We start from the raw sequence: 27,701 nt of genomic DNA, 5'->3' as shown, positions 1-27,701 counted from the left end.
TACATTGTGCAAATTTTTATTTCCACCTATTTTTTCATGACATTTGGAGTATAAACTATTATTTTCTCTAATAAATCAATAAATGTCAAAATCAATAAATGTCAGTTGAGATTTGGCAGTAAATAAAATGTCATCTTATTGTTTTAGTTTGCATTCTTTGATTTGGAGAGGTTGATGTGTTGATGACCAGTAGACCGCTCCTGTCAGTCCTGTTGGGCTGTATGCTGCTATATGAGAGTACAGTGCTGTCATGACTGCCCTTCTGTTATTCACAGTTACCTCTCGCTGGGTAGTTGTATGAGTTGTACAGTGGAGATGCTGAGCGCATCAGAAGTATTTCTTTGATGTTCTATTCAGCACTTCTTTTGGTATTCCCATTGAATCCAGTGAACATTTGGATGGAATACTTAGACCTTTTATCAATGCCAATGGCATCCTTTATTGGTTTTCAATATGCTTTTTTGCTCAATGATCTCGAATTAGAAGATAAAGATCTCATTCAGCCACCATATCCAGGTTGATGTGAGAAAATTTTGATTGTATAATACTCATATTTCTTTGATGGTTCATTACAAGTGTGTATCACTAGTAAAAATCACTGAAAATGTCTCATTTTGGTCATACATAGTAAAGGGTTTTGCTAGCCTTTTGAGTTTTTAATTATGTTACATTTTAGGTTAATTTCATCAAATCACTGGAATTAAGGAAACATTATCCATAGAGGATGCCACTTTGAGTGGTTTCTTTTTTCTTTTTCTTTTTTTTTTTGGAAAAAGAGTCTGGTTCTATTTCCTAGGCTGGAGTGTAATGGCATGATCTCGGCTCATCGCAACCTCCACCGCCCAGATTCAAGCAGTTCCCCTGCCTCAGCCTCCCGAGTAGCTGGAATTACAGGCGAGCGCCACCACGCCTGACTAATTTTTGTATTTTTAGTAGAGACAGGGTTTCTCTGTGTTGGCCAGGCTGGTCTTGAATTCCTGACCTCAGGTGATCCACCCACCTCGATCTCTCCAAGTGTGGGATTACAGGTGTGAGCCGCAGCATACCTGTAATTTCTTTTGAGCTATAGATGGCTAGTAAAAGTCTGAGATCATTTGTACAGCTCGGGAATTTTTCTTTTATTTTTTGTTGAGATGGGGTCTCCCTTTGTCACCCGGGCCAGAGTGCAGTGGCATGATCATGGCTCACTGCAACCTTGACCTCCTGGGCTCAAGCGATCCTCTCACCTCAGTCTCCAGTGTAGCTGGGATTATAGGTACAAGCCACCACATCGGCTAATTTTTTTTGTTTTTGTAGAGATGAGGTTTCACTTTGTTGCCCAGGCTGATCTCAAACTCCTGGCTTCAAGTGATCCTTCCACCTTGACCTCCTAAAGTGCTGGGATCACAGTGAGCCACTGTGCCTGGCCTGGTTCAATAAATTTTGATAAATATATACATCTGTGTAAACAGTACCCACTTCAAGACACAGAATGTTTCCGTCACGCCAAAAAAGCTTCCTTGAACCCCTTCCCAGTGTAGGGGAGGGAAAATAGCTTCTACCCTTCCAAGTTTTCGGTTGGGGCCCCTGTAATAAAAGGTAGATTAACAAGAGAAAAACATGTAAACTTGTTTAATGTAAGTTTTACATGACATGGGAGCCTTCATAAGGAAATGACCCGAAGAAACAGTAAAACCTGAGTGTTTTTAAGTTAGGTTTGATGAAGAAGGAAGAGTTGTGGAATGTGATAGGACAGAAAGGGATATGAGCTAAGAGGAGTAAACTGGGAAAAACTTAACAAGGCCTGTTTGTTCAGATTCCTCTGGGTGTTCCTCTATTTCTATTTTTAAATTTTGAGACAGGGTCTCACTCTTTTCCCCAGGCTGGAGTGCAGTGGCTCATAGCTCACTGCGGCCTCATCCTCTTGGGCTCAAGTGATCCTCCTGCCACAGCCTCCTAAGCAGTGGGGACTACGGGTATGTGCCACTATGCATGGCTGAGTTTTTAAATTTTTTGTAGAGATGGGCTCTTACTGTGTTGCCCAAGCTGGCCTCAAACTCTGGGGCGCAAGTAATCCTCCTTCCTCGGCCTCCCAAAGTGCTGGGATTATAGGCATGAGTCACTGCACCTAGCCACTCTGTCTTTTGAGATTAAGATGCTGCTATCTTCTGGGTATAGAGAGGACACCTCTCACACGAGGATCCTATGATCTGCTTCAGGGGAAGTCCTTTCTGCACCTGCTGTTTCTCAGATTCCTTCAGCTTAAAATATGCAACATGCCAAGGTGTCATATTTTGAGAGTAGTATGTTCTGAAGCCTGTCATGGTCAACTCCCTATCACCCTGCCCCAGGTAAATTTATCTATAATTGTAGATTAGTTTTGTCAGTACTTGAACTTCATATGAATGGAATCATACAGTGCAGTTTGTGACTTTTTTGGGTCAGGTTTCTTTTTTCAACATACCATTTTTGAGATTTATCCTTGTTGTGTGTATCAGTAATTTTTCCTTTTCATTTCTGAATATTATATACCATTTGTTTATTCATCTGTTTCTAGACACTTGGGTTTTTATAGTTTTGGGGTTTTTATAAATAAAAATGCTATAAACTTCTATGTACAGGCGTTTTTGTGAGCATATATTTTCATGAATACTGCGTAAGTATTTGTGAGTGGAAGTGCTGGGTCATATAGTAAGTGTATTTTTAACTTTATGAGAAACTACCAATTTTCCAAAGTGGTTGTGACATTTTACATTTCTCTTAGCAATGTACAATAGTTCCAGGCACTTACAGCCTCGACGCTTAGTATTGTCTGTTTTTAAATTTTAATTATCTTAATGGGTGTGTAGTGGCACCTCATTGTGGTTATAATTTGAATTTCACTGAGTGGAGTCTTGATAAAGAATGTTCTTGAGGTTTTCCTAAATTTTTCTACAGGATTATAGCCATATACAATTGAAATTCATCTTTTATATTTTTAAATTTTTCTTTAGGTATCTTTAAGAGTGATTGAAGGGAATAATTCAAAATGCCTGAAAATCCTGCTACAGGTATACTGGATATATTGTTCTATAATTTAATTAATTAATGATTTTAAAATGGAATCTCAGATGGGACTTAACTATTACTCTACTTATTCATCTTAACCCAAGATAAACTGCAGGTCCTGCAGGTACTTGATCGCCTGAAAATGAAATTGCAGGAGAAGGGTGACACGTCACAGAATGAGAAGTTATCTGTGTTTTATGAGACACTAAAGAGTCCTCTCTTCAACCAGATACTCACACTTCAGCAGTCCATCAAGCAACTGAAAGGACAAGTAAGTTACCCATCAGTTTCACGTTAATATATGTATTAATATATTCAAACCATCAAAGAAAGATAGAGGAGATAGACAAAGACAAATTATCTTTAAGGACTCAGTTCAGCAAAGAGGCTGTATTGGGACCTGTAACCTATAACCTGTGGGTAGCACTGGCATAGACAATTTAGAAATGTCGATAATCAATTTTTTCTTTCGCAGCTGGGCGTGGTGGTGTGTACCGGTAGTCCCAGCAACTCAGGAGTCTGAGGTGGGAGGATTGTGTGAGCCCAGGGGTTCCAGGTTGCAGTGAGCCATGGTCATGCCACTTCACTCCAGCCTGGATGACAGAGTTGAGACCCTGTCTCTCAAAAAAAAAAAAAAAAAAAAAAAATTGTGCTTGGTTTTAGAATATGGTTTTTGTACTTATTTAAATATGTAAAGGTCAGATGCTTTGAGAATTCTCAACATCTTCAAAATTATAAAATAGTGCTTAAGTTAAATATATTTTCTTTTTATTTTGAGACAAGGTTTCTCTCTGTCACTGAGGCTGGAATGCAGTGCTGTGATCCTAGCTCATTGCAGCCTTGACCTCCCACGCTCAAGCAATGCTCCCACCTCAGCTTCCAGAGTAGCTGGGATAGGTGTGTGCCACCACAGTTGGGCTAATTTTAAAAAATTTTTATAGAGACAGGGTCTCCCTATGTTGCCCAGGCTGGTCTCATACTATTGGCCTCAAGCAGTCTTCCTACCTCAGCCTTCCAAAGTGCTGGGAATATGGGCATGAGCCACCTCACCCAGGCGTATTTTCTTTGTGAAGTCTTTTTTTTTTTTTTTTTTTTTAAGCAGAGACAGGATTTCACCGTGTTAGCCAGGTTGGTCTCTATCTCCTGACCTCGTGATCCGCCCACCTCAGCCTCCCAAAGTGCTGGGATTACCGGCGTGAGCCACCTCGCTTGGCCTGGCCTGAGCCAACTCGCCCTGCCGAAGTCTTTTATCTAACAAGAAGTGATCATGCCCTTATAGCACAATAGTCACGCTTCTCTTAATTATCAAATAGTTATTGTCTTTCATGCATATTCTGATTAAAAGTTCCTTGGAAGCAGGATGCCTGGTATTTAAATATATAATTGTGTTTCCTCTACTCATTTACCACACTATCTGGACTCTGCAGGCTCTAATACATCATTATTGAGTAAGGGACACATATCACCTCTTCTTAGAGGGGTGCAAATTAGTAGTTGTGGGATTTTTTTGTTTGTTTTTTTGGCGCTGAGATCGAACCAGAAATTGTTTTAACTCTCTTCTTGGATTCTTTGTTTTGGGGTCAGAATTGGCAAATTACTTTTAAATCACCTGTTCTGGAAGCTGAACTTGAATAGTAGCTATACTATAGATGAAATTTGGGCAGAATTTAAAACATAATTGGATCTAATTTATCACAGTTAAGTGAAAATTTACAAAATTTGGGAAAAAATGGTTTTTGCTGATAAACTAAAATGCTTGCCCATTAAGTCTTTTGTGAGTGATTTGTTTATAGCCAATTAAGGATTAAACTCTACACGTGTGTCTTTCTGTGAATTGCTTTCTTTAGACCAGAATTTATACCCTAATTTTAGCACTGCCTCTATTGATGTTTAGCTTTCTGTATTTCTCTTGGTCATAGAATATCACAATAGTGAACGCTGCTGGTAGCAACTGAAATTGGCAAAGATCAGCAGAAATCTGTCACATTTGTTGGACTAAGAGTGGATGTAACTAACTACCCTATCCTAATAGCAATTCTTTATATTTGTATAGTTTGCAGTTCTTATATGCACAGTCATATTTTATGCATTGGACTGTGTAATCCCTGTAGCCAGGGTTTTTAAAAATTTTTTCTCTGAGGTTTTATTAACATTCCTTTTTTTTTTTTTGAGACAAGAGTCTTTGCCTGGGCTAGAGTACAATGGTGTGATCATGGATCATTGTAGCCTCGACATCCTGGGCTCAAGCAATCCTCCCACTTCATCCTCCCAAGTAGCTGGGACTACAGGCATGTGACACCATGCCCAGCTAATTTTTGTATTTTTTGTTGAGATGAGGGTCTCACTATGTTGCCCAGGTCTTGAACTCCTGGCCTGAAGTGGTCCTCCCACCTTGATCTCCTCAAGGGCTGGGATTACAGGTGTGAGCCATCACACCTGGCCTAACATTTATTCTTTTTTTTTTTTTGGAGCCAGAGTCTTGCTGTATCATCCAGGCTGAGTGCAGTGGTGCAATCTCGGCTCACAGTAGCCTCCACCCGTGGGGTTCAAGCGATTCTCCTGCCTCAGCCTCCCAAGTAACTTGGAATTACAAGTGTGCACCACCATGCCCATTTAATTTTTGTATTTTTGATAGAGATGGGGTTTCACTACTGACATTTATTCTTAATGTTACCTTTATTCTACTGTTTTGGCAGTTGTATACCAATGATATTTTAAATTATGTCCACATAATTTAATTACATGATTCTCCTCTTTCTGCCAATGTTTAAGTGGCTCCACGAGTCACTTACTGCTAATCTTGAGTAAGTTACTTAGCCCTTGTGTGCCTTAGTTTTTATGCTCACAAAATGGGATAATGATATCTCATCAGACTGTTGTAAGAATTAAGTGATAATACCTGTAATCATCCCGGTACACTACTTACTCATAGCAAGCGCTCAATAAGTACAGTTATTATTATCGTTATGTACTACCTGTGGATCTTTTGTGGTTCCCCACATGGAAATGTATAGATAAATGGAAAAAGGTTTAGTACCTTACACTGTTACATGACTGGATGCATCTGTATATGTGAAGTGTAATAAGATGTCAGTGTACAAAGTAGTGGTAGAAAGCAGGAAATAAGAACAAATTTTAAACTATTAAACATTTTGTGTAATACTAAATTAAAAAAATTTCTAGCCTTATGAATACACAGATTGATCTATCTTTACCTTATTTGTTTCCCATGTATATATTTAATGTGCAAATTATACATGTAATGGTCAAAATATATTTAATAACTAGAAACAGTTTTTCTATAGATTTCTGTTGATGATTCTTTTTTCTCTCCAACAGCTCAACCATATACCCTCAGATTGTTCAGCCCACTTTGATTTTTCTAGGAAAGGTTTGTTAGTGTTCACAGATGGTTCCATTGCTAATGGAAATGTCCACAGGCCCTCTAATAACTCCACTGTATCTGGGTTATTTCCTTGGACCCCGAAGTTGGGAAATGAAGACTTTAACTCAGTCATTCAACAGATGGCTCAGGTAAAGTTGTATCTTCTCATGGAAATATTTAGCTTCATTTCTCCTGTTTTAGTTTTACAAAGGAACTTATACTCATTATTTTTGCTGTAAGATGTGTTAGTATGTATTTTGCTTGCTTGTATTTTTATATTGTTAGGAGGAATTGACACCATTTTCTAACCTGTGTGTTGAAAATTTATTGGCTTAAAATTACATAAGGAAGGTATCCATGTGTGGTAAGGAGAGTTTTTAAAAAAAAAAAATTAACATTTATTTTTTTGAGATAAGATCTTGCTAAGGAGAGTTTTTCGACAATGACTAATTGAATGCATCTCTATTCTTGTTAAAATAAGATTTTTGGCCAGGCGCACCGGCTCCCACCTGTAATCGCATCATTTTGGGAGGCTGAGGCGGGCGGATCACTGGAGGTCAGGAGTTTGAGACCAGCCTGGTCAACATGGCAAAACTCTGTCTCTACTAAAAATAGAAAAATTAGCTGGGCATGGTGGTGGGCAACTGTAATCCCAGATACTCAGGAGGCTGAGGCAGGAGAATTGCTTGAACCCGGGAGATGGAGGTTGCAGTGAGCTGAGATTGCGCCACCGTACTCCAGCCTGGGTGACAGAGCAAGACTCGGTCTCAAAAAACAACAACAAAAAAAGAAAAACCCATGATTAATGAAAATTAGAACTAATATAATTTGGAAAATCTAGAAAACATTTGGAAGGATAATCCAGTTGTAGCCCCTAATACCTATTAAAAATTAAATAAACAATTAAAATTTTGGACATGTTAGTTTTATGTATGTTCGCCTCGACCTTCAAGTGCCATTAAAAATGAAACGAGGTTTGAGCGTGGTGGCTTTTTTCTGTAATCTTTGGGAGGCAGAGGCAGGAGGATTGCTTGAAGCCAGGAGTTCAAGACCAGGCTGGGTAACATAGAGAGACCCCCATCTCTACAAAAATAAAAATAAGAATATAGTCAGACATGGTGGCACTCACCTGTAGCTCCAGGTACCTGGAAGGCTGACGTGGGTGGATCACTTGAGCCCAGAAATTCAAAGCTATAGTGAGGTATGATCGCACGACCGAACTCCAGCCTGGGCGACAGAGCCAAGACCTATCTCTTAAAAAATAAATAAATAAATAAACTCGAGTTTCAATGTTAAATAGAATCTGTTCAAGATGTGATAATTAAATAATATTCTGGTCCTAGTTTTTGACTTTATAGTTCTATCCCTTTCTTTTTTTCTGCGCTGTTGCCCAGGCTGGAGTGCAGTGGCGCAATCTTGGCTCATTGCAACCTTTGCCTCCCAGGTTCAAGCAATTCTCCTGCCTCAGCCTCCTGAGTAGCTGGGACTACAGGTGCATGTCACCACGCCTGGCTAATTTTTGTATTTTTAGTAGAGACAGGGTTTCACCATGTTGGCCAGGATAGTCTCGATCTCCTGACCTCGTGATCCTCCCACCTCGGCCTCCCGAACTGCTGGGATTACAGGCATGAGCCATCATGCCTGGCCACTTCTATCCGTTTCATCTGACTAACAATTATTTTTATGTGGTGCTGTTTTTAGTTGATTACATTTATGAAGTTCTCATGTTATAAGTGCAGTTATTAACTAAAGCAATAAAATACCTGGCTGTCACAAGAACAGTTCTATCTGTTCTTACAGGTAGAACCCATGTAAATGGTGGCCTTTTCAGAGTCTTTTGAATTTACCTAATAAATAGAATATCAATTAATCAACGATAGAATTAAAAACAGAGCCCTGTAAAATGCAGCTGGTTCTGACTTCGGCTAAATACTGGCATTTTTGATATATCTAATTTATTTTCCTCATTTAAAAATATATTTTGCAACTGGGCACTGTGGCTCACATCTGTAATCCCAGCAATTTGGGAGGCTGAGGCGGGTGGATTGCTTGAGCTCAGGAGTTTGAGACCAGACTGGGCAACATGGCGAAACCCCGTCTCTACAAAAAATACAAAAATTTGCCAGGCATGGTGGTGCATGCCTATAGTCCCAGCTACCCAGGAGGCTGAGGCAGGAGGATTGCTTGAGCCCAGAAGACAGAGGTTGAAGTGAGCTGAGATCATGCCACTTCACTCCAGCCTGGGCGACAGAGCGAGACCCTGTCTCAAAGAAAAAAATAAAATAAAAATGTACTTTGCATCAAGAGAATTTAGGGAAGTTCAGTGTAAAAAAGTAATTCAGAATTTACTATGGGAAAAGGCATTTTTCTCAGGAGTTTCCAGCCAGCTTGGGATTCATCTCATAATGTGAATGAAGTGTGAAAATACCTCCGATTCCCTGAGGTTGCAGAACACTGCACACACTCTCTCTTATGCTCTACTGAAATAATCAAGTGAGAGGATTTCCAGAAATAATTTATTACTGAAATGCTGAGTTTATGTGGTTCTTAGGGGAAGCTGCTTTTATGCTAAGCAATTTCAGTTCTGCAGACAGAGTATGTTGGTTAAATGTACACCACTGACTTTTTTTTTTTTAATGCTCCTTCATTAGGGCCGGCAAATTGAATATATAGATATAGAACGGCCTTCATCTGGAGGCCTTGGATTCAGTGTGGTGGCCCTCAGAAGTCAAAATATGGGAAATGTTGATATCTTCGTGAAGGATGTCCAGCCAGGGAGTGTAGCAGACAGGTGGGGAAGCTGTTTATTTTCACTTTGCTAATTGTTTCCTGATAATTCTGACGACTATTATAAAGAGAGTGAAAAACTAGTCATAAAAACAGTAACAATAGCAGCTAACACTTGCTTTAGTTTTTGCTGTGCATTTGTCAGGCCTTTCGTGAATATCCTCCTGTACCCCATGGCAGCAGTTCCACTATATAGGTATCATCATTCCGTTCTATTGATGAGAAAGCTGAGATTCAGAGATTCAGTGGTCAACCTATAGTCACAGAGCTGTTAATGCTGAAGCCATGATGTGATTCCAAGACCGTCTGACTGCAAAGCTAGTACACTGTTTCCCTCTCTTACAGTTCAACATGCTATTTTAGCTACGGACTGATCAGTAGGATAGGAATATTGAAGTTCTCATTCTGCATATTACATTGTTTATTATTCTTAAGATTATAACAACATTTTGGTGGTCATGTCACTCTACCTGATTTATTATGCTTATTGTCAATTAAGAGGCCTCTCAAGTCTATGTTATCTTCCATGTTGTATTTGCTTTTATGTTTTAAGGGGTATTTGCAAGCCTTTTATTTTGTCTCTGTTTGATTTCCAGTCTTTGGTTTATTATTCATTTAATAATATGCTATTCCAATGCACATGTTAGAATAATAGCAACAATGGCAGTATATTATTATAAAATTCTTAGTTGATAATACATTTTTGAATTCACATTCTCCATTCATGGGGGATTAATTCTAGTCTCCCCAACTCAGATTTCAAACTTAATAAGTTTCCATGACTTTGCATCTTTATTCTGGCATCTAATGCAGCGTTTCTTCAAGAATTGTGGTGAGAATGGGTAAACAGGAAGAGGAAGAGTATCAGTGGTGTTTGGGAGATAATAAAATCAAATACAGTAAACCAGGACAGAGTAAGTCCTAGGCTATCTTTAGGATGCACTTTGGCATAAGAAGTTCAAGACTGTGCTTCAGAATCTGACTCTTGATAGGATGCTAGGCTTGTCTAGACTTCAATTCCTTAATATGTAAAATTTACTAAGTACTTTGAAAGGAAATTGTGAGGATTATGTGAGATAATGCATGTAAAGCACTCAACATAGTACCTGACTCATGATAAGTGCTCAGTAAATATTATTTTTCTTTAGAGATTTTGCTAATTTCTTTTAAAAAGAATCTTCTTACCCTGGTTAGCAGTTGGGAGATTGGTGCTTGGGAGAGATTACAAGGGCTCAGATTGGCCAAGCTCAGTGGCTCATGGCTGTAATCCCAGCACTTTGGGAGTTCAAGAGAAGCCTGGGCAACATGGCAAAACCCCATCTCTACAAAAAATACAAAAATTAGCTGGGCGTGGTAGTATACACCTGTAGTCTCAGCTACTTGTGAGACTGAGGTGGGAGAATCACCCAAGCCTGGGAGGCTGAGGCTGCAGTGAGCTGCGATTGTGCCATTGCACTCCAGCTGGGCAAATAAGAGTGAGACCATGCTCAGATATAAATTTGGAAGTAATCTCTATGAATTTTCAAGGAGGGTTTGGCCTCTGTTGATAAATGTTGGACAAGTAGACAGTGAAGATGGGGTGAGAGGAGGTTATTGGTGTAGTTGAAAATATCGTTACCCCAGTGTGGTATGGGTAGAGATCAGATTGGAAGGGGTTCAGGAGGTTTGGGTTTATGCAGTAATGGAGGCAGTGTCCATACTTGCAAAACCTTGGCGATGGGGTCCTATAGATTGTTTTTGTTTATTTTTCTAGGCAGATGGCTTTTAAAATGTGTCCATGTGTTTAAGGATGCACTACCAAATTAGGTAATTAGTTAATAACTTCTGTGAAAAACAGTCTGAGGAGCTCTGTTATATAATTAACTAATTATTTGATAAATGTACTAAGTGAAGTAGTACCATAGGCAACAAACTGCTTAACTTGAATAATAGATTTTTTAAAATCAGGTTATTAGGTCACTTAAAACAAAAATTTCTTTTCTTACTTGATTAAGGGATCAAAGATTAAAGGAAAATGATCAAATATTGGCCGTTAATCACACACCATTGGATCAGAACGTTTCCCATCAGCAAGCAATTGCATTATTACAACAAACCACTGGATCTTTGCAACTGATTGTGGCCAGGGAACCAATCCACACAAAAAGCAGTACTTCTAGCAGCCTAACTGATACAACTCTGCCTGAAACAGTGAGTTGCAAATTTGAAAAAATACCTAATTTTGAATAATGCCATTGATTGTAAGAAGTGTAAAGACATTTAGAAGGTGTCGTTTTACTTTTCTTTTTTCTTTTTTTTTTTTGAGATGGAGTTTCGCTCTAGTTGCCCAGGCTATATAGTGCAGTGGCCAGATGTTGGCTCACTGCAACCTCCGCCTCCTGGATTCAAGTGATTCTCCTGCCTCAGCACCTCCCATACTACAGGTGCTCAGCATCACTCTCTGTTATTTTTTTTTTTTTTGTATTTTTAGTAGAGATGGGGTTTCATCATGTTGGCCAGGCTGGTCTTGAACTCCTGCCCTCAGGTGATCCACCTGCCTCGGACTCTCAAAGTGCTAGGATTACAGGCGTGAGCCACTGTGCCTGGCCCATTTTACTTTTCATAGTTAAAAAAGATGATCATATCTCTGAATGCAGCATTAACATGTTTAAACAAGAAGTTTCATGAAGGTTTTTTTTTTTCTCTTTTCAATGTCCTGTGGGTCTCTTTGTTTAAGATTATTATTTAATATGGAGGCCAAATTGAAGTATTAGGTGTAATTTATTTAGTGATGGAGAGTCTTGTGTTCCTTGGTGATGTAGCCAATTAATTGAGAGTTTTTATTAGAGATTTACTGTTGAGTGTTTAAAGTAAGATTTGATTATTTATTTGAAAAATATTATTTTTGAAAATTATGAGGGGATTTATGACCAGATTATTGATATTGCAAAATTATAGCAGGCTTTTTTTCATGTAAAGACACATATGGAACAATTTTAAAGAATAAAAGTATATATCTCTTTTGGGAACCCTTGAATGTGCTTTTTAACATTTTACAGATTTTGGCTTGCATTGTCAGAATGCAAACTAATAAATCTTATTTTCTTATAACACTAAGTGCTAGCTGACTTATTTAATTTTTATTCATTGGGACAAAAGAAAAAATAAGACTGTCTCGGTACAATACAAGGTCACAACAAAAATTAATGTATAGGCATTTTCCCTATTGTAATCAGCAATATTTGTACAGCAGAATTTACATAATAAATACAGTGAATAAAGTGGGGAATTGTTTAACGTATAAAGAACAAGGGCTTTGGAGTTAGGCTTGGATGCATTCAAGTCCATTTCTCCCAAATCCTAGTGGTGTCACACCAGGCAGATTCCTTTACCTCATACCTTCCTTTGAAGGTATGAGGTCTAGTTCTCAGAGATGTTGTGAGGCTGAATGAGAAGGCATGTGAGGCACTAAGCACCATGCCTGGTGCTGAGTACCTGTTCTGTGAATATTGGCTGCTATCAGCTAACATTAAGTCAGGCATATTATTTTAGCAAACTTTCTTGTTTCCCAGATAGTAGATGTTCTAGACATCAATTTATTAATCTCAATATTGCCTTTTTTTTTTTTTGAGATGGATTCTTGCTTTGTCACCCAAGCTGGAGTGCAGTGGCGTGATCTTGGCTCACTGCAACCTCTGCCTCCCCGGTTCAAGTGATTCTCCTGCCTCAGCTTCCTAAGTAGCTGGGGATTACAGGCACATGCCAACATACCCAGCTAACTTTTTCATACTTTTAGTAGAGATGGGGTCTCACCATGTTGGCCAGGCTTGTCTCAAACTCCTGACCTCGTGATCCACCCACCTTGGCTTTCCAAAGTGCTAGGATTACAGGCTTTAGTCACTGCACCCAGCCCTCCAATAATGCTTTTTATTTAAGACTGCATAGTAACTTTGCAATTTAGTATAATAGAAAAACTGGATGGGTATGATGGTTCACACCTGTAATCCCAGAACTCTGGGAGGCCTAGGCAGGAGGGTCGCTTGAGACCAGGAGTTTGAGACCAGCCTGAGGAACATAGTCAAACCCCACCACTATGGCCAGGCACAGTGACTCATGCCTGTAATCCCAGCACTTTGGGAGGCCAAGGTGGGTGGATCACCTGAGGTCAGGAGTTCGAGACCAGCCTGGTCCACATGGTGAAACCCTGTCTCTACTAAAAATATAAAAATTAGCCGAGTGTGGTGGCACATGCTTGTAATCCCAGCTAGTCGGGAGGCTGAGGCAGGAGAATTGCTTGAACCTGGCAGGTGGAGGTTGCAGTGAGCTGAGATTATGCCACTGCACTCCTGCCTGGGTGACAGAGTAAGGCTCTGTCTCAAAAAAACAAAAAAACAAAGACATCCCACCTCGACCAAAGATTAAAAAATTAGCTGGGCGTGGTGGTACATGCCTGTAGTCCCAGCTATTTGGGAGGCTGAGGTTAGAGGATGGATGATCCCAGGAGTTCGAGGCTGACATGAGCTCTCATCATGCATTGCACTCTAACCTGGGTAACAGAGTGAGACCTTGTCTCTAACAGAAAGAAAGAAAGAGAGAAAGAGAGAGAGAAAGAGAGAAAGAAAGAAGAAAGAAAGAAAGGAGAGGAGAGGAGAGGAGAGGAGAGGAAAGACAAGACTAAGTAATGAGTATGCCCTAATGATCTTGAGAGGGAGGATATTGTTCTGCAGTTGGATTATGTGAAGTAATGCCCATTTCTCATAGAAACCTGCTAGTTAGAGGGGAAATGCTTATGTCTTTTAGTCTAATTTGTATAGTCCTATTGCTAATATCTTCAGTGGGGCCTACCTTTCCTCTCCCTCAAAGAGTCTCCTAAATTAGTCTCTCCACTTTGTGTCCTACCACCATTTTAGATTCTTCTCATTGCTGCCAGATGAATTTTCTTAAACCACTTCTTTGGTTCTGTCATTTCTCTTCTAAAACCTTTAACTACTTCCACTTGATTACCCAGTTAAATCCAACCTTTTGACCATATCTTTCATCCATTGTGTTATCTGGCCTAGCTTTGCCCTTATATTTTCTTTTTGCTTGAATGTCTTCCTTTGTAGTGCAACTTAAATGCCCCTTTTCCTTGAAGTTTTCTGTAATTCTTCATTGGTTTTGACTTCATGTTCTTCCTTCCCTGTAAAAAGTCTTTATAATATTTTGTGATTCTCTTTCAAGCAGACACGTATTTACTGGTACCTACTATGTGCTGGGCACTGTGCTGGATATCCAGTGTAGAGTGAGGAGTGAGAAATGTTTCCTGTGCTCTTAGGGCTAGTGCCTTATGATCCAATATTCTGCCTTGTATTTTAATTATTTGTGTTTTACTTTCTCTCTACTGGATTATAAGATCCCTACGGTCAGGGACCATATGATTATCTCTGTCTGTATGTCTTAGCCTGTAGAACATTGCCTTGATTAATTGTATGAATGTTCAATTTGTTGCAATGTTACTTTGGTAATGATTGTATTGGAAAACTAAGAATCTGTGAGTATTACTGATCCTGTGACTCTTATGTGCCATTAATTTGTAGGTTTGCTGGGGCCATGTTGAAGAGGTTGAGCTCATTAATGATGGCTCCGGACTAGGTTTTGGTATAGTTGGAGGAAAAACAAGTGGCGTGGTTGTGAGGACTATAGTTCCTGGAGGATTAGCAGATCGAGTAAGTCAACCTTCCTTGTTATCATTTTGGTTTTATAAAATTTAAGTTGTATGAATTGAAATGTAATTTTATAACATGAGTTACCAGGATATATGACTTAATAACTAGAATTTAAGTATAGCTTAAAAATGGTTTATTCTGTAAGTATTATTAGTATACATGCTGTCTTATTTTAAACAGTTCCTAAATCAACATTTTTGGGGTTTGTTTTGCTTATAATTGACACGCTTCATGATTCCATCAGGGGACAATTTTTTTTTTAATTGAAAAGCGTTGTTAATGAATATTGCATTTTGAACATCTGTATTATTCTCCTCTAGTGTGTCTTTCAATGGCCTAAGTGTTAAAATCAGAAGATACAGCGATTATAAACATTTGTCCCAATATCATACATGGTAAATTTCACTTGAATTAAAATTTATGGCCTTATAAGTTAAATGACTACCTTTCATTGTTTAGCAGTGTTTACACTGAAAGTAGGCTATTAAAAAAATTAGCAACTGTTTCTGCTTAATTTTATATTGAAGAAATGTTAATTACTACTTTAGTTTTTAGAAATTAGTTTAGAAATTTGACTCTGAAGCCACTTAATAATAAGCCCATATTATATAGAATAGCCATGATAAATCAGAAATAACTTTAGTTATTCCCATAATCAGAATGATATGTAAAATTTCACTGATTATTGCCCAGTTACATATAAATTTATCCCTTCTAATAGACATACATAAGTAAAAATGAGCTTGCCATGCAAATGCATCTTCAAGGCAAGTTCCTTGGCTCTTCATTTCTGATCACGATTGCTTCACCTTATGCAGCTTGTGGAGCCATTGATGTTCCTCTCATCATTTCAGCACCTAAGAGTATTTATTTAGAAAAGCAGTTGTCAAAGTTTGGTTGTGGGCCTCTGGAGGGCTCTGAGAGCCTTGCAGGTGGTCTATGAGATCCAAACAACTTTTACAATAATACCACGACGTTATTATCCCTTTCACCCTGTTAACATTTGTACTGATGATACAAAAGCAGCTGCAGGCTAAAACTGCTGGTGCCTTGGTGCAAAACAAGGCAGTGGCCACAAACTATTATAGTAATCATTGCATTCTTTTCTGCCATGTGCTTGCAACAAAAAAGAAAAAAATGCCGTTTCAATTGAAGTTTTTTTATGATGCAGTAAAATGATTAATTTTAGTAAATTTTGACCATTTAGTGCATGTCTTTTGAATATTGTCAAAATGGGAAGTATCATGTAGCATTCTTGCTATGTACTGAAGTATGATGGTTGTCTTAAGGCAAGTCATTTGCAGGGTGAATCTACTACTTTTTTATGTGGAACAGCATTTTTATTTTTATAAAAATATAAAAATAACTGCAGAAAAATTATGTTTATCCAGACTTGGGTATTTGGAAGATGTTTTCTTGAGAATGGATGATGTGAACTTGTTATTTCAAGGAAAACAACTGACACTGTTTGTTAGCAACAATAGAATTTGAGCTTAAGCAAAAATTAGAATGTTGGAAAATTTGTATTTTACCATGAGCTTGACATTTCCCTAATATTTAAAAGCTTTCTAAGGCTGGGCGTGGTGGCTCATGCCTGTAATCCCAGCACTTTGGGAGGCCAAGGTGGGAGGATCTCTTGAGCCCAGGAGTTCAATACCAGCCTTGGCAATGTGGCAAAACCCTGTCTGTACAAAAGACACAAAAGTTAGCTGGGCATGGTGCTACTTGGGAGGCTGAGGAGGTGGAGGCTGCTTTGAGCCGAGATTGTGGCACTGAACTCCATCTGGCCTGGGCGACAGAGTATGACCCTGTCTGAAGAAAAAAAATAAAAAAAGAAAGGAAAAGTAAAGAAAGGCATTTCTGATTAGATTGTTGATTGATATCAAGATGATTGTCTTGATATTTATTATATGATGAAATATGTCAGTACTTGGAAGGTCTGCATAACTGTGAATCGATACTTTCTTTTCTTCTTTTTTTTTTTTGAGTAGAGTCTTGCTCTGTTGCCTAGGCTAGAGTGCAGTGGCATAATCCTCTCACTACAGCCTCGACCTCCCAGGCTCAAGCAGTCCTTCTACCTCAGTCTCCCGAGTAGCTGGTGTTACAGGCGTGTACCACCAAGCTAGGCTAATTTATTTTTATTTTTATTTTTTTGAGACAGGATCTCACTCTGTCACCCAGGCTGGACTGCAGTGGTGCGATCTCGGCTGACTGCAGCCTCCCTCTGGGGCTCAAGTGATCCCCCACCTCAGCTTCTGGAGTAGCTGGGACTATAGACACAGGCCACCATGCCTGGCTAATTTTTGTGTTTTTTTGTAGAGATGGGGTTTCACTATGTTGCCCAGGCTGATTTCAAATTCCTGACCTCAAGCAATCTTCCTGCCTTGTCCTCCCAAAGTGCTGGAATTACAGGTGTGAGCCATTGCACCTGCCTGGCCTTATTTTTATTTTTTGTAGAGACAGTCTCGCTTTGTTTCCCGGGCTGGTCTTGAACTCCTGGCCTGAAGTGATCCTCCCGCTTAGGCCTTCCAAAGTGCTGGGATTGTAGGTGTGAGCCACCATATTCAGCCTCAATATTTTGTGAAGACCAGTATGTGATATGACAAAATAATATGTAGCTAAATGATCCTCTCGAAAATCAAGATAGATCAGTCGATTTCAATAGTGTCTGAAAGTTTGTTGATATGGTTCCAGATTCTACATTGTAACTGTATAAGAAACCACCACTTGCCAAGTTTTGGTGTGTTATCAAAGAATAGGCTGAAAGGACTATTATAATACCCCTCCCCTTTCCAACTATATATCTGATTGAGGCCAGATATTCTTCATATACTTCATCCAAAACAGTATATTATAACACATTGAATGCAGAAGCAAATGAGTCTAGCTGTTTTCTTTTAAGCCAGATATTAAAGAGATTTGTAAAAATATTAAACAGTCCCACTCATATATATATATACACATATATATATATATATATGTATGTATGTATGTAAGATTTGATGACTTGCTAGGAGGATTCACAGAACTCAGCATACAGTTATACCCATAGCTATATTTATTACAGTGAAGAATACAAAGCAAAATCAACATGGAAAAAGTTACATAAGGTGGAGACTGGAGGAAATCAAGCACAAGCTTCCATGAGTCCTCTCCCTGTGGAGTCATATAGGACACACTTACATATATATATATAGGTAAGAGTGGGACTGTTTAATATTTTTAATTTAATATATAATATATACTATATAATTTAATATATAATAAATATATATATATTTAATATATATATATATTTTTGAGATGGAGTCTTGCTCTGTTGCCCAGGCTAGAGTGCAGTGGTGCAATCTTGGCTCACCAGAACCTCTGCCTCCCAGGTTCAAGTGATTCTCCTACCTCAGGCTCCCAAGTAGCTGAAACTACAGGCATGTGCCACCATGCCTGGCTAATTTTTGCATTTTTAGTAGAGATGGGGTTTCACTATGTTGGCCGGGCTGGTCTCGAGCTCCTGACCTCGTGATCCACCCGCCTCAGCCTCCCAAAGTGCTAAGATTACTGGTGTGAGCCACCACGCCTGGCCAATATTTTTTGTTTTGGAAAATATAGCTCTTTTAAAAATATATATACAATATAATAAATATTGATAAAAATTAACATTAAATATTATATATTAAAAAATTCCTCAGTACCAATTTTTGCATGTGTATATGTTTGTGAATTCATCTTTACCAGATTTCTCCAGAGAAACAGAACCAATAGGATATGTGTGTGATTATTTTAAAAAAGAGATTATTTTTAAAAATTGGCTCATGCCATGGTGGGAGCTGGCAAGTCCAAAATTTGTAGGGAAGGCAAGGAGGCTGGAAACCCAGACAAGAGTTGATGTTGTAGTCTTGTGTTTGAGATCTATAGGGCAGGCCAGCAGAATGTCTCAGGAAGCTCTGTTACATTCTTGAGGCAGAATTTCTTCTCTAGGAAATCTCAGTTTTTGTTTGTGAATTCTTCAACTGATTGGATGAGGCTCACCTACATCATTGAGGGTAATCTTCCTTTACTTAAAGTCAATTGTTTGTATATGCTAATCACATTTACAAAGTACCTTTGCAGCAACGTCTAGATTAGTGATTGACCAAAACAGTCAGCACCACAGCCCAGCCAAGATGACACATATAATTTAACTGTTATCCATTACCACAATCAAGGTAATGAGCGTATTCATTACTCCCAGCCAATTCCTGTACTGCTTTGTAATTCCTATCGCTCCATCCTTAATAATTTTTAAGAGTGTAAAGGAGTTCTGTCTTTATCCATTTAGTGTTGCTATAAGGAAATATCTGAGGATAGGTAATTTAAAATAAAAGAGGTTTATTTAGCTTATAGTTCTGCTGGCTGGAAAATTGGGCATCTGGGGAAAGCCTCAGGCTGCTTCCATGGTGGAAGATGGAGAGCCGGTGTGTGCAGAGATCACACGGGCAGCGAGGAAGCTGGGGCGGAGAGGCGGAGGAGGCGGGGCAACTCTCTTTTTAACAATCAGAGTGAGAATTCACTGCACTAAGTAAACTCACTGCAGAGAACTCAGAGCAAGAACTCACTGCACCAAGCCATCCATGAGGCATTCACTCCCACGACCCAAACACCTCCCATTGGGCCTCACCTCTAACAATGGGGATGCGATTTCAACATGAGGTTTGAGGGGACAAACATCCAAACTGTAGCAAGTTTGGATGAGACCAGAATGTTTGAGAATGTTCATTTTATAGACGTTTAAAACACATCTGTGGCTGGGTGCGGTAGCTCATGCCTGTAATCCCAACACTTTGGGAGACTGAGCCGGGTGGATCACTTGAGGTCAGGAGTTTGGGACCAGCCTGGCCAACGTGTTGAAACACTGTCTCTACTAAAAATACAAAAAATTAGCCCAGTGTGGAGGTGCATGCCTGTAATCCCAGCTACTCAGGAGGCTGAGGCACGAGAATTGCTTGAACCTTGGAGGCAGAGGTTGCAGTGAGCCAAGATCACGCCACTGCACTCCAGCCTGGGTGACAGAGGAAGACTGTCTCAAAACAAACAAACAAGACACACATCTGTGGCACAACACAATATTCTTTAAGGATTCTTTAAAAAATTTTTTATAACCTGGAAAGAATAAAATATTGCAGAAAAATTTGGGATGCCTTTCTTTGTATTCCCTCCCTCCTCCTGCCTCTGCCTTAGAAATTTTAATAGGTTTTTTTGTTGGAGTGGCTTTTTTTCCCCCCGAAATGCAAAGTGGAGTGGTTATTGTGCAAAACAAAGGGTCAAGTAAATTTAAACAAAATCCGATAGGTTTCTTTACTGTAAGAATTTTCTAAGCTTTTAAAATACTAACGTGCTTTATGAATTTTCACAAGAGTAAGATGTGCAGAGTTTCCCAGATTAATCCCATTGAGGCATTGTTGGAAAAAGCCCAAGTCTGATTTTTGCCCTTTACTGGAAGGGATCGTCACTATTTCAGATCATCAAAGAGGAGGTAGAGGGTATGCTTGTCATAGGGTCATAAGAGCTCAAAGAGAAGCAAGTACTTATGCCAGACATTATTATCTGCTTAATATACATTATTCTCATGTAACCTTCAAAACACTCTTAGAAGTTTTATTCCCAAATTGTAGATATGGAAACCATTAAGAAATTGCCCAAGGTTACAGCAGCGAGGTGAGCCACAGAGTCAGGTTGGAGCCCATATCTGTTTGATTCTGAAGTCTGAGCTTTGTCGTTAGAATTTATCCAAAGTTAATCCTAGTGTTTTCCTTTTCCTGATATACACCTGTGCACAATTGTTCACATCTATCAACAGGGAGTAGCCAGCTCTAGGAACAACAGAGCTATTGTCTCTTCTAGGGCATATGGTAAGGCCTAGGCATAGGGGACAGAGCAGTATTCACTTCTCCTTTCCTCTCATGTCAGCTGATGGCAGATAAAATCTCTTCAGCTTTCTTGCTATAACCAATTTATCTCCTTCCTCAGCCTGGCCTCATTTGTTGCTTATTACCAGTCAATGTTTTGCTTGCTGTAACTCATGAAATGACTTAAGCTGCAGCACCCTCAGGCCTGAGGCTATGGCACAAGACATGGTGTACACCCTCCCTATTATCTACCTTTGGAGAAATTGTTCTCAACACACCTACATCCAAATTAGCCTCTGAAAGGAAAGAGCATAGGATTATAGTGTGTGAGCTTTAGAATCAGACACATGAAGGCTTGAATTCTGGATCCACCTCTCACCCTGGGCAAATGACTTCTTGGCTTAATTCCATGTTTCTAAAATGGTCCCCAAGACACCAGATTTGATGACTTGCTGGGAGGATTCACAGATCTCAGCATACAGTTGTACCCACAGCTATATTTATTACAGTGAAGAATACAAAGCAAAATCAACATGGAAAAGCTTGCATAAGGTGGAGCCTGGAGGAAACCAGGCACAAGCTTCCACGAGTCCTCTCCCTGTGGAGTCATATAGGACACACTTAAAGCTTCCAGTGGTGAATTATGACCATACATCTGAAATATCTGCCATGGAAGCCCATCAGAGACTCTGCCAAAACATAGGGTTATTACTGGATGCTGGTCACAGAGGCACACACTGTGTAGTGTATACTGAAGACCTAGACTTGCAGAAGAATGCAGGTGTTCACACTTTAGGCACCTTGAGCCATTTTTACCAGGGAATGGTGAGACCCCTCACAGAATCTAAGCTGCCAGGTGTTAGCCAAGGGCTAACCTTGTAAGAAGGCCTTTCCAAGGAAAGTTAATGCTTTTTATTTTTTGGCAGGAGATAATTTTGCTTGCCTTAAATAAAAGTCTGTGTGAAAATTCAATGTTAATCAATGTAACATGCTTAGCACAATGCCTCTTAGTTCCCAAAATGCTTATAACCCAATGAGAGAGAAATGTATTCTCATTTTGCTTAAGAAGGATCTGAGACTTAGGTAAGATAAACAACTGACCTTTGGCCGTACAACTTGACCAAAGTAGAGCTAGGATTTGAACTTGGGTGCATCTGACTCCAAAGCCCTTACTTGTCTTTCTGTTGTGTCCTGCCACTAATGATGTAAAAGAAATGAAGTAGAAAATAGCATTTATTTATGTAAAAAAATTGATTGATTTATAGGAATCTTTTAAGAAACATTATTGAGATCTAGTTACAATGTCCAATCAGTTAATATAATCGGGCCAACTCCATGGATAGGGAAATTATATGATATTAAAAGGGTAGCTAAAAGGCCTATCTCTCTGTAAGCTTCAGAGCCTCTCCAAAATTCACAGTGCTTGAAACACTCACCTTAAGAACATTCTGTCAGTTGTGGCAAGAGTTAAACATCTTTTTGGGAGGTACTTTTTGTTTTGTTTCGTGTGACATTGATAATGGGCAGTGTAAAACCCTCGAAGTGCAGAAACCTATTTCATGTGATCTGAGGAAGTTCTAGGGCAGTCAGGTGTACTGGGATACCTCCTTGTCTTCAGAACACAGCCTATTTAAAGGTTGTCATACATTATTGACATTTTGGTATGAAGCAGTTAAAATATGAATCTATTGACTACCCAGTAACCTAATACTACGAAGGAATGGAACCAAGCAAGGGTTTGAGGGTGGATGTGGACTTTGAGAGACTTTTCAGTGTAGAGTAAGGAAGGCCCAGCTTGAGGTCACTAAATGATTGGTTAGTCCCAAGCAATTTTGCTTTGAGTGATTCTATAGACAGATATTTTCTTTATCTTTAAAAATCAGTTAATGAGTGCTCTGGGAATTTGAGTAGGATAGGATAGTTTCTTTAATTCCTTTAGGGAAAAAGTGTTTATTTTGTTTTATAAAGTTACCCTTTTCTATCAATGACATGTTGCCTTTTGATTGAAGACCAATAATAAAACTGGCCTGGAATCGAACATAGTTATTATTTCATTTTCTGAGTTGTGGAAGTATTTGGTGCCTTTTTTTTTTTTTTTTTTTTTTTTCCTAAATAGAGACAGAGTCTTGCTCTGTCACTTAGGCTAGAGTGCAGTGGTACGATCCTAGCTCACTGCAGCTTCCAACTCCTGACTTTAAGCAGTCCTCCCAAAGTGTTGGGATTACAGGTGTGAGCCATGGGTACCTGGACCCATTTTTTAGTTTTTGAAGAAACAAATTTGATTTCTTCTTTTGTAGCTCAGGTCTGAATTACTATAGGTTTTAAAATTTTTTAAAAATGATCATACACAACAGCATATCAGAGAAGTTAAAATGCAAAGTAATGTGGTTTGTTTTTTTTTTTAGCCTAAAGTTGCTCCTTTTTTTTTTTGAGACAGTGTCTTTCTCTGTTGCTCAGACTGGAGTGCAGTGGTATGATTTTGGCTCACTGCATCCTCCACTTCCCAGGTTCAAGTCTTGTGCCTCAGCCTCCCATGTAGCTGGGATCACAGGTGCTCACCACCACCCCCAGCTAATTTTTGTGTTTTTAGTAGATATGGGGTTTCACTATGTTGGCCAGGCTGGTCTGGCGACAGAGTGAGACTCCACCTCAAACAAAAACAAAAACAAAACAAAAACAAAAACTCCTGACCTCAGGTGATGTGCCCCCCTCGGCCTCCCAAAGTGCTGGGATTACTGGTGTACATTCACTGTAAGTGTGTGATACCCCTGTTGCATCAGCTATTTTAATTTTTCTGCCTTTCGCACTATCTTTGCCAGTATGCATAATTTTTTTCTCTTTTGAAGGAATCTATGGATTAATAAAACTTTTATATGTGAATATTTGATTAGCATGCTGTGTACTTGAATCTTGGCTTAGCTATTTATTGGTTTTCATTGATTGACGATTTCTGTTAAAGAACAAAAGGGACTTTATGCCTTTCAGTTTCCTCACACAGAAGACAGGTTATGGAAGGAGAATGTTGATCAGAAAATATCAATAAAATGCAGACTGGGGCTGCTGGACTTAGACAAGATAGCTGTCATTTTGGTGTCTTTCTATCAATCTGACTAATGACTATTTTTGTACTTATGAATTCTTTAGAACACCTGCTTTTCTGCAGGAAGAAAATGTTTGACTTTCAGTGACAGATGCAAATTATCGACATCATTTTAAATTAAGAGTTGAGGTAAAATAGAAGAAAACTAATGCCTAGGAAGTGACTAAAAATATACTTTATGGCCGGGCGCGGTGGCTCAAGCCTGTAATCCCAGCACTTTGGGAGGCCGAGATGGGCGGATCACTAGGTCAGGAGATCGAGACCATCCTGGCTAACACGGTGAAACCCCGTCTCTACTAAAAAATACAAAAAACTAGCCGGGCGAGGTGGCGGGCGCCTGTGGTCCCAGCTACTCAGGAGGCTGAGACAGGAGAATGGCCCGAACCTGGGAGGCGGAGCTTGCAGTGAGCTGAGATCCGGCCACTGCACTCTAGCCTGGGCGACAGAGCGAGACTCCGTCTCAAAAAAAAAAAGAAAAAAAAAAAAAAAAAAAAAAAAAAAAAAAAAAAAAAAAATATACTTTATGATAAAATGTCCTTCTTTGGCCAAGCCAAGTATGAAAACACTTATTAGACATATTTTTATAAAATTTTTTGATCAAGGCATAATTCTATTGAAGAATAGTTTGATTTACAGAGGCAACTTTACCCTTATTTTTCATCAGGACCACTGACTTTCTCTTAAGTAGTTGCTTATTTTGTTTCAAGTCTATTGCATGGATGAAAACAGAATATCAAATTATCACCATTAAAGTAGAAATCCAGCAATTCTTCATTCCTTTTTTCATATCAATGTCCTCCTTGCATCTGTTTCCATTTTCTAAGTCTTTCCAGATGTTTCTGAATTAAATTGCATTTCTGCTGCACCACTTCTCTCCACTTCCAGTCCCTTCCAGTGGCTTCTGAAAGCACAGAACTTTGTACGCATTATTTCAATCTAAAGCATTCCTTCATTTAGGTTCCTGTAAAATTGGCGAAAAGGAAGGATGGAGAATAGACTTTTCAGTCTAAAGGATTTTTTAAAAAACTTCTTCCTTCAGAATCTCATCTTTAGCTTGCAGGTGGTGCCACCTGGAACTAGGATTTTGAAGCTTAGAACCGGATTAACCCAATAGTCATTGCTCTGTTCTCAAGCTTTCTCTCCACATTGCAGAATATCTATTTTTGATCTTCATTTCATTCAAACTTTTTGAGAGTTATAGGCAGTTTCTTGGAGAATAGGAAAGCAGTACATTTACTATCTACTAGCAGCCTTTGCGTGTAGGAGATTGACTTGCTACAGTAATGTTACTCTGGAGATATTGAAGTATAAGGCAAATAACTGGATGAGAGTAGTCTTAGTGAGCAACTTGGATTCAACTTTGGTTCAACCCTTTTATCAGCTTTGTGACCTTGGTCAAGTCAGTCAAACTTTTTGTATCTCAGTTTTTCTCATTTGATAGTTGTCCTTCTCTAAGTGAGATGGTACATGAAAGTGATTTTGAACCTGTAAGGTGCTCTGCATGTATAAGTTTAAATAAAACCAGCTGTGTTAACATTGTGGTATCTTTAATGCGCTGTAATAAAGATAAGTAGGGTGAATTCAAAATTTCTGACTAAACAAATTTAGGAAAAATTTTGTAAAAATTAGCTGTTTCAAAAATTTATCAAAGAAGGGAAATGATGAACATTTTGAACAGATACTCATTTTGATAAATTATTTACCTTCTGTGTATGAAATATACATGTAAAAGAATGTATATAATATCTGTGCACATTTTAAATGATAATTAAACAATAATTATTTGCAAGACCAACTTGGGCAACAGAGTGGGACTCCATCTCAACAAAACAAAACAATAGTTACCAGTGTATAATACATACCACCTAGCTTAAGAAATATAACATTATGTATCTTTTCTTTCAGCTCATCTGGAATCTTGACTTTATTTATTTATTTATTTATTTATTTTATTTTTATTTTTTATGAGATAAGAGTCTAGCTCTGGGTCGCCTAAGCTGGAGTGCAGTGACGTGATCTTGGCTCACTGCAACCTCCGCCTCCCAGGTTCAAGCGCTTCGCATGCCTCAGCCTCCCGAGTAGTTGAGATTACAGGTGTGTGCCATCACACCTGGCTAATTTTTGTATTTTTAGTAATTTTTGTATTTTTAGTAGAGACGTGGTTTCTCCATGTTGGCCAGGCTGGTCTCGAACTCTTGGCCTCAAGTGATCCACCTACCTTGGCCTCCCAAAGTGCTGGGATTACAGGTGTGAGCCACTCTGCTGGCAGAATCATGACTTTAAATACCTTCTATGTGCTGATGACCCGCAAGGTTTTCTCCCCAACTCCCAAATTTAAATGTGTAGTCTGGATTTCTCTACTGAACTTCAGATTTGTGTATCTGGCTGTATACCTGTTACCTCCACTTGAATGTCTAATAGGTATCTAAGACAACAGCTCTGAAACTGAACTCCTGATTTCCACCTCACCCATCTGTACCTCTGTAGTCTTCATCTCAGTTCATGGCAACTCTATCTTTCCAGTTGCTCAGGCTAAAAACTTGGGAGTTTTGACCCCTTTTCCTGCCTCATAGCCCATATAGAAGCTATCTGCAGATCCTGTTGACAGTTTATTAAAAATATATCTTGGCCGGGCATACATCCTGGCTAACATGGTGAAACCCCGTCTCTGCTAAAAAAATACAAAAAAACTAACCGGGCGAGGTGGCGGGCGCCTGTAGTCCCAGCTACTTGGGAGGCTGAGGCAGGAGAATGGCGTGAACCCGGGAGGCGGAGCTTGCAGTGAGTTGAGATCCGGCCACTGCACTCCAGCCTGGGTGACAGAGCGAGACTCCGTCTCAAAAGAAAAAAAAAAATCTATCTATCTATCTATCTATCTATCTATCTATCTATCTATCTATCTATCTTGGCCGGGCATGGTGGCTCACGCCTGTAATCCAAGCACTTTGAGAGGCTGAGGTGGGTGGATCATGAGGTCAGGAGTTTGAGACCAGCATGACATGGTGAAACCCTGTCTCTACTAAAAATACAAAAATTAGCCAAGTGTGGTGGTGCGCACCTGTAATCCCAGCTATTCAGGAGGCTGAGGCAGGAGAATTCCTTGAACCCCGGAGGCAGAGGTTGCAGTGAGCCGAGATAGCGCCATTGCCCTCTAGCCTGGGTGACAGAGCATGAGATTCTGATTCAAAACCAAAACAAAACAAAAATCTATCTATCTATCTATCTATCTATCTATCTATCTATCTATCTATCTAGAATCTCACTTCTGAACACCCCAGCTGTGAACCACACCCAAGCTATTGTGGATTATTGCTAAGGCCTCCCAACTCGTATTTTTGCTTCTCTTGTTTCCTCTTCTGTAGTTTATTTTAAGCACAGAAGCTTGAATTCTGTTGTTAAAGTCAGTCAGGTAATGTCACTCTTCTGTTTCAAAATCCTACTCAATGCCTTCTCTTCCCAATCATGCAAAGAAGATGCCCTATACTGTCTGACTCCGTTAACTCTCCCATCTCTTAGATTGCTCTTTTTTTCCCTCATTTTCTTGTCGCCGCACTGGCATCTTTCTATTCCTCAAACATGTCACTGAGGATGTTGGTTTTCAAGTTCCCAGCTTTATGCTGGAGGCTTCTGTTCTGACCTTTCCTTCTTGAGGCCCTGGCTTTTCTGTCCTTTTCCTTGCACACATGGCCATTAACACCCAACTCTAGGCCATTAGGCATGAGCTTATACCCTCAAGCAAAGGCCTTTTTTAGAATACTGGTTACTTTTCTCATTTTGAGCCTTTCCTTTGTGTTCTACGTGAAATTCCTTTACTCTCACCATTTCAGCCAGTTATT

The 27,701-nt window shown here is 39.3% G+C and overlaps 1 protein-coding gene across 6 annotated transcripts in view; it reads left to right on the top strand.

Moving 5' to 3' along the window:
- The window catches only part of LOC105495168 (PATJ crumbs cell polarity complex component), a 428,227-nt gene that overhangs the window by 19,131 nt on the left and 381,395 nt on the right, over positions 1-27,701 (top strand). For 5 of the 6 annotated variants that reach the window (XM_011764431.2, XM_011764430.2, XM_011764432.2 and 2 more), the window contains exons 2-7: positions 2,973-3,029; positions 3,132-3,298; positions 6,367-6,561; positions 9,064-9,203; positions 11,194-11,389; positions 14,755-14,883. In XM_011764431.2, the coding sequence (XP_011762733.2) occupies positions 3,008-3,029; positions 3,132-3,298; positions 6,367-6,561; positions 9,064-9,203; positions 11,194-11,389; positions 14,755-14,883 (849 nt within the window). In that variant the 5' untranslated portion in view covers positions 2,973-3,007. Of the gene's footprint in view, positions 1-1,861; positions 1,956-2,972; positions 3,030-3,131; positions 3,299-6,366; positions 6,562-9,063; positions 9,204-11,193; positions 11,390-14,754; positions 14,884-27,701 lie in introns of all 6 variants that reach the window. The other variant, XM_011764429.2, reaches the window with a different exon arrangement.

Source organism: Macaca nemestrina, chromosome 1 (assembly GCF_043159975.1).
Source record: "Macaca nemestrina isolate mMacNem1 chromosome 1, mMacNem.hap1, whole genome shotgun sequence".
Classification (NCBI taxonomy): Eukaryota; Metazoa; Chordata; class Mammalia; order Primates; family Cercopithecidae; genus Macaca; species Macaca nemestrina.
Note: the sequence above shows the minus strand (reverse complement) of the source record. Positions and strands in the feature narration are given on the sequence as shown.